The following is a 7,851-nucleotide window of genomic DNA, read 5'->3' on the forward strand; positions in this document are numbered from 1 at the left end:
TTAATAATGTCGCTCTAATTAATTGTTAATAATGATGCTTTGAAGCAAAAGATAAGTTCGGAGGCTGGGCGGGAATGGAGATGGTTAGGGTTTCGATCCCTGGGCAGTGGGCGGAACCGCGCACAGGCCTCGGTTAGGTGAACGAGGTCAGAAGCCCTGCACAGCTGCCGACGCGGGGAACTTCCTTGCAGCTTCGTTTAACTGGCAGGTGGAGGTTTCACGAGGTTTTGGCATATGTTTCCGTTTTGAAAGTTAAACTCTATACTGTTACCTTCATTCGCCTGTTTGTCCGTTTCCAACAACAAGTTTACCGTGAAGGTTACCTCGTTTGACTGTCGGTTGCATTGGAACGGGTCCAACCATGGTAAACCCCGCCGAGTTTTTAGCCCTGGACCCAGAGGTAGAAGACCTCCTCTCCATGTGGGGGAAGGATGTCACTGAACACAACGTGGAACATTATTTTGGCCCCTTTGAACTTCCTAGTCTGGAGGCATTATCACAGGTGGAAAATCAACAGTTTTTGTCTCATGGGAAGGAGTCGGGTCATGGGGTACATATCTCTGGTTCAGAGGGAGCATCCACACTAGCCGCGAAAGCAATAGTGCCGGGAGGAGCAAATGTGGGTGGTCTGTCTACTGACCCAGAAGGAAAATCTCTGTTTGGGCGGTTTATAGCCCACAAGGGTTTGGAAAACATTTCCCACTTAGGGCTTTCAGCTGGTAAGGTACATTCTCGGGCTCAAGGAGGTATTACTACACTTTCGAGGGCTTCCCTTCCAAGAGATCCTCAAAACCACTTAGATATTGCAGCAAGGGATCCCGCGGTCTCTACTATAGGGGGGCTGGCAGTCTCTGATGGGCAGGGGTCAGACTTCTTCCCCTCTAGGAATGACGAATCGGGGTCTTTGGGCCAGATCCCGGCTCAGCCGGAGACAGTTCCCCTTTTGGGCACGGCACAGCTAACCCCTGCGAGGAACGAGGGTCGAAAGGGCATAAGAACGCCAGAGGAAGAGTGTAGATACAAAGGAGAGAAGAGAAAGCCGCAAAGACCCATAGGATCCCAGGCGATTGCTGACAATTTGATCCTTGGGATGTAGGTGTCCATGATAGAAGCCCTAGCTGTAGCAGATTGTACCTTGGTCGGCAGGGCCAGAGGTAAGAAACTCACATCTGATTTTTTACAAGAATGGGGGGAGAAATGCTTTGTATCAGATAACTCACTACAGTTTGAAGCATTAGTACTTGCTAAGGGATGGTTTAAGCTTCGATTCAAAGATAGAGAATCGGCAGACTGGGTACTTCAGCGGAATTGGCACATAGGGAACATTCCAGTTCTGCTAAAGAAATGGACCCCTCTTTTTGATGCAATTAAGGAGCGAACGGACGAGTTTCCAGTCTGGGTGCGAGCTCCGGGATTACCTTCTTTCCTATGGACAGAGGAAGTATTCAAAACTATTGGTAACAGATTGGGGGTTTATATGGAAGCGGATATGACATTTTTGACAACAAAGAACAGGGCAATAGCTCGCATACTTGTAATGCTCAACCCGAGTGGAGGATTGGCACAAAAAATCAACCTACAATTTGATGACTATGTATACGAGCAGATACTAGATTATGAGTACCTGCCATTCAGATGCCATTGGTGCCATGAGTATGGGCACTTGGCAAAAGATTGCCCACAGATGAGAAGAAGGCGACATTTCCATAGGACTACAGCTAATAGAGATAATGCACAAGCAGAGGTTCAGAGGCCGATGGAGTATGAAGTGCCGGAAACACAAGTACCAAGGAATATGGAGACAGAGGAGAATGTAAAGGAGACAGCGGACGAAGGATATCAATCTCAGGAGGATACTGTGGTAAATGACATGATTCCGGAGGTAGCTGCGGAGGAGACCAATACAGAAGCGGAAGCGGTGGAAGGGCTCGCTGAGGAAGAAAATGCAAATCCTAATCAAAACAACGAATTGGAAAAGGGTATGTCTGCCAGGACTTCTTTTCCTTCTCTTATTCCTCGTGAACAAAAATCTGTTAATGTAAATACTGCTTCTTTATCAAATCAAGAGCAAGTTAATTTTAATGATGATATTATGGATCATACAATGACATGTCCGAGTGTGGAAACTATAGCCGAAGCTTTACCGTCATTGGATATAAATTGTGAAGATAAATGGCCTCCTCTTTCCCTTCCTGTAACCCGACCGCTATGCCCTTATAACCTGAGATCATCGGGAGGGAACCTTGAGGATCGGGGGTCTATAGGGGGTTTGGGACCAATACATTTACATAACAGTTCCAAAAACAAATGAGGAAGGAAATCAGATATGTCAAAGGCAAAACATAAAGCCAAATTGGATGTGGCAGATGGAAAACAACATTCGATCACGGGGGTTCTTAGAGCAGTTCTTCCCCCAGAGGGTGTTATAAAATGATCTTGACATCTTGGAATTGCAGAGGTTTGGCAAGTAAACCGAAAAAACTGGCCTTGAAAGATTGGATAACTAATTCTAAACTAGACGTTATTTTTCTGCAAGAAACTTTGGGGAAGGCTTCTGAGATTGAACCTATGCTTAAAACCCTACTCCCAGGGTGGGTTTTCACTGCTATGGATGCCTCTGGCCATTCGGGGGGCATCGCAATTGGGTACAGAGAAGGGAGGGTTAAAGCCATCAACCGCTGGGGGATGAAAAATGTATTGGGCATGGAGATTATATCCCCAGACTTCTCTTTTCCCATCACCCTTGTAAATATCTATGGGCCATGTCAAGAAAGGGAATCTTTCTGGGAAGAATTGATGACAAAAACCATTATGAATTCACAGCTGATGATCATGGGAGGTGACTTAAACTTTTCTATGGGTAGAGCTGAAGCTTGGGGCCCTTCTGCGAGAGAAGACCCCCTTACTGACTTTTTCTATAACCTCATCATGGAGAAGAATCTAATTGATCCTTCCCCAATTAAGCTGAAGCGTACTTGGAGAAATCGCAGAGTAGGAGAAGGACGGATTGCCAAAAGGATAGACCGCTTTCTTTTAACGGAGTCTTTATCTTCTAAAGCTCCTCTAATCAGACAGTGGGTGGAGGAAATAGGGAATTCAGATCATTTCCCAATTTTCTTAGACATATCTATTCCCCCTCACAAACCACCGGCTCCTTTTAAATTCAATCCTGCTTGGCTTCAAGACCCCACATATGGCAACCTGTTTAAAGAAACTTGGGATCACCCTGATCCCAATGCTAGAGAGGATAAATGTTTTTTATTCACGGAGAATTTAAAAAGATTGAAGAAAGCTACAATTTCCTGGGCTAAAGACAGAAAATTAAAACAAAATGAGGAGTTGATCAGTATAAGGGAGGAGCTGAAGCAGTTGGAGAGTATGGACACAGATGGATACTCCTCACAGGTTTCAAAGGACAGAATCTTTCAATTGGAAAAACAACAAAACAAAATTCTGTTGGATAGGGAGGAAGAGTGGAGGATTAAAAGTAGGGCAATTTGGCTAAAATCTGGAGATGAGAACACTAGGTTTTTCCATAATTATGCAAAAGGAAGGAAATCTTCAAATACTATCTGGCACCTTAAAGATGAAGAAGGGAGAGAAGTCAGATCCTTTCCAGAGCTTTCTGGCTTAGGAAAAAGACATTTTCAAAAGATCTTTGAAGATCCGGGAGAGGCTACTATCACAGAAGTTTTCAAAACTGTGCAATGTTTTCCTAGATTCATTGAGGAATATGAAGCAGAAGACCTCTCAGTTCCGGTCACTAAGGAGGAGATTGAAACAACTATGAAGCTTATGGGCAAAGACAAAAGCGCAGGCCCTGATGGCTGGACCATAGAATTGTTTCTCCATTTTTTTGAACAGATTGGAACAGAGATAACTGATGTAGTTGAAGAATCCAGATTGAAAGGAGTTGTCTACAGACCCTATAACTCAACTTTTATCGCCCTTATTCCCAAGAAGGATGAGCCGGACAGTTTTGAAGACTTTAGACCTATCTCTTTATGTAATTGTATTTACAAGATTATTTCGAAGGTTATAGCACTCAGAATAGCACCAATCCTGTCAAGAAACATATCAATGGAACAATTTGGGTTCCTGGATGGCAGACAGATCCATGAAGCCATTGAGGTTGCCCAGGAGGTTATCCACAGTATCAAAATGAAGAAAAAGAAGGGAGTTGTTCTTAAAATTGACCTTTCCAAAGCATATGACAGAATCAGCTGGCTATATCTAAGGATGCTACTAACGCATGTGGGCTTCAGCTATCCTTTCGTCAGTTGGATCATGGGGTGCATCACAAATGTTAGCTTTGCAGTTCTGGTCAACGGAGCAGCCTCCCCCTTCTTCAACAGCCAGAGAGGCCTCAGACAAGGGTGCCCATTGTCCCCCCTCCTATTCCTCCTTGTGGCAGAAGGGCTCAGTAGACTGATTCACAAAGCCAGAAGAGAGGGAAAGGTAAAAGGTATCGAGGTTGCAATTAATCTCTTCATCACTCACCTTCTTTTCGTTGATGATATTTTGATTTTCACTAATGGTACTGGTAGTGAATTAAAGGAGTTAAAATGTATCTTTGATCTATTTCTAAAAGCAACAGGAATGCAGATTAATTCTGGGAAATCACAAGTTTGTATGGAAGATTTTGAAAGAAGGAGAAGGAATCAAATGGCTGAACTATTTCCCTTCCCTAGTCAACCTCTGGAAGTTCCATTCAAATATCTGGGCTTTTGGCTAAAGCCTGATGCCTATAAAAAAGATGATTGGAACTGGCTCATAGCAAAGATAGAAACCCGAATATCTCACTGGAGCTTTAGATGGCTCTCCAGAGCTGGTAGATTGACCCTTCTTAAATCAGTCCTATTAGCTATCCCAGTGTATTGGGCAGCCCTAACTTGGATCCCCAAAGGCGTAATGGAGAAAATTAGAAGAATTTGTTGCAGATTCCTATGGGCAGGCAACAAGGATTCATCGGGTTTACCTTGGGTGGCTTGGGACAAAGTCGCCAGACCTAAAGAATGGGGAGGATGGGGGATAAAAAGACTCCCTGAGTTTAGCATCTCATTAGCAGCAAAATCAGGGTGGAGGCTAATAACCATGGAAAATCTGTGGACCAGGGTGGTGAAAAGGAAGTATATAGACCCAATGCCTTTGGAAGATTGGATCCGGAGTCAAAACAAGAAGGTAAAAAATTCTTCAGTAGTCTGGAAGGCCACGGTGGAAGCCTTTTCAGTGATTGAGCAAGGATTAGCTTGGAAAGTGGGAGATGGGAGACAGGTCAGGATTGGCAGGGACCCTTGGATAGGATGCAATGAAGCTTATGCCTTATCCCTAGGTCTTCTTCGACACCTTGATTCAAAAGGTATTTCATCACTAAATCAGGTGGAAAAAGTGGGTCAGTCCACGATCTGGGGACAGGCTTGGAAGGATGATGAAGAACTTGGGTTAAACATTAGATGGAAGAATGAATGGGCGGGGTTCATTAAATAATTGCAAAGATCCAATATCAGGATTAAGGATGAACCTGATTGCTTGTTATGGGCACATAGCAATTCTGGGGAGTATTCTCCTAAAGATGGTTATTCTTTTCTAATGGGAAAGAAAGGTTGGGGAGTTCCGGATTGGTGGGCAAAAGATATATGGAAATTAAAATGCCCTGCCAAGTCTAGGCTCTTTCTTTGGTGCATACTAAAAAGGAAGGTTCCAACATGGGAAACATTACAGAAAAGGTTTTTATTTGGGCCAGGGTGATGCCCCTTATGTAAACCTGATGAGGAAACCACCAATCATCTCTTCACCACCTGTGTTCTCTCAAGGAAGATCTGGGAGGAGGTCACTGCTCTTCTTAAGGTTAAAGCTCAGTGGGGGCAAGATCCTTTGGATGATGCTTGGAGGAAATGGTGGAAATCCTATCCGGAAGGGAATATGAGGAATCTGCCACTTATTTTCTGTTGGGGAGTTTGGCTTGTTAGAAACAAGAGTCTGTTTCATGATAAGGATACACCTTCCTCTGTCACAGCCACTAATATCTCAGCCATTTATTCAGCTTTGCCTCCTCCCGAGGACAAAAATTCCAAAACAAAACAAAAACATATCAATATTCACGAGGGTATTCCGTGTGGCTATTTTGATGGGGCCTCCCAAAATAATAGAGCTGGAGCAGGACTGTATATCCACATCAATCCGGAACATTCTTTAAAAGCTTCTATTGGTTTGGGTACTGGCACAAACAACTTCGCTGAACTCTCGGCCTTGAGATACCTCTTATGCTGGCTTCATTACAGAAACATCAACACCATACAGATTTTTGGAGACTCACAAAATGTCATAAATTGGGTCAATGGATATGAAAATTGTCAAAACGAGATTTTGAAAACAATTGTTGAAGAAATTTCTTATCTGAAGTCTTATTTTAACAGGTTTTCAATTTTCCATATATACAGGGACATGAATGAGGAGGCAGATCAGCTATCTAAGGCTGGTCTACAACAGGATCCGGGCAGCTGGGCGATAGAAGAAACCAGACAGGGGCAGTCTTTCAGAACAGATCAGCCCCCTTATGCACAGGCTCTTTGATCTCAGTAAATATCTACATTTTTGACAGCTTTTTTCTCAGATTTTGTATATCGGCTTTTGTTTTTGTATATACTTTTTCCTTTACAGACTTCAGTACCCGCTTATAGCATATAGATAACAGACTATATTTATAACTTTTTGTTTATATTAGCACTGGACAACATACATTTACAGTTTTTGGTTTATTTGGGGTTGTTTATCCTTCTGAGAAGGTGACCCCAGGATTACTTATGTCATGTTGTTATACTGTTTTTACATCCTCCCGGGAGGAAGACTCCATCAGTTTTTACATATCTCAGCAGAATAGCTCCCTATGGGTTGAGCAGAATGTGTTCTTATTGAGCCACTTCATGGCTTTTGAACAATATGTACAAAAACTTTTTATAGTACTAATAAAAAGTTGTGCTTTTTTCCTCGGAAAAAAAAAACTCCATAGTTTGGAAAATTTTGACATATTTTAGTAGTGACATTATTAGTTTTGCCATATTTTCATATGGATTAACGAAACGAGTAGTTGAAATAGTAAACCATTCAAATCTTTAACTCGAGCTATTATAGTAAACACCATACCTTGTCTCTCTTACTCTCTAATATTAATAGGTTGAATTACTATAACACAAAAATCAATGCACAATGTGAGTAATTTTTTTGTGATTACACTGGAATTAATGTACATTGTTAATCCAATCACTTTAAAATTATTGTACCATCATACATTCACCTCCATCAGATTAGAAATCAACATCTACACTAAAATCAATTCATCTAATGCAAGCAATCACATAGGATTAAAAAACAACATCCTCATTGAAATTAATGCATCTAATGCAAGTAATAGATTACGATTAGAAATCAAAACCTACACTAAAATCAATGCATATAGTGAAAACAATCAGATAGAATTAGAAATCAGCGTCTACACTAAAATCAAGGCATCTAGTGAAAGTAATCAAATAGAATTATAAAACATCTACATTGAAATAAATGCATATAGTACAAGCAATCAAATAGGACTAGAATTCAACATCTACATTGAAATAAATGCATCTAGTTCAAGCAATCAAATATATTTAGAAATCAACATCTACACTAAAATCAATGCATCTAGTGCAAGCAATCAAATAGGATTAGAAATCACCATCTACACTAAAATCAATACGTCTAATGCAAGAAATATTCTTCCCTCTCTCCTCCTTATATCTATATCTCCATCCATATATCCTTATTTTTCTCTCTATCTCAACCACCTAAAGACACACACACACTATCTCTCCATAT

General features: G+C 41.6%; 1 protein-coding gene across 1 annotated transcript; it reads left to right on the forward strand.

The window, feature by feature from the left end:
• The first annotated feature begins 5,922 nt into the window (after positions 1–5,922).
• Positions 5,923–6,573, forward strand: LOC149194365 (uncharacterized). The gene has a single exon (XM_089407652.1). It carries the CDS (start codon positions 5,923–5,925, stop codon positions 6,571–6,573), a length of 651 nt encoding a protein of 216 aa, XP_089263778.1.
• Positions 6,574–7,851: the final 1,278 nt, after the last annotated feature.

This window comes from Pinus tabuliformis, chromosome 2_2 (assembly GCF_031772625.1).
Source record: "Pinus tabuliformis cultivar Carrire ecotype Pingquan chromosome 2_2, CPIR1, whole genome shotgun sequence".
NCBI lineage: Eukaryota > Viridiplantae > Streptophyta > Pinopsida > Pinales > Pinaceae > Pinus > Pinus tabuliformis.

Excerpts from the sequence above, each read along its gene's own strand:
- LOC149194365 (XM_089407652.1), top strand. The coding sequence starts at position 5,923 with ATGAGGAATCTGCCACTTATTTTCTGTTGGGGAGTTTGGCTTGTTAGA.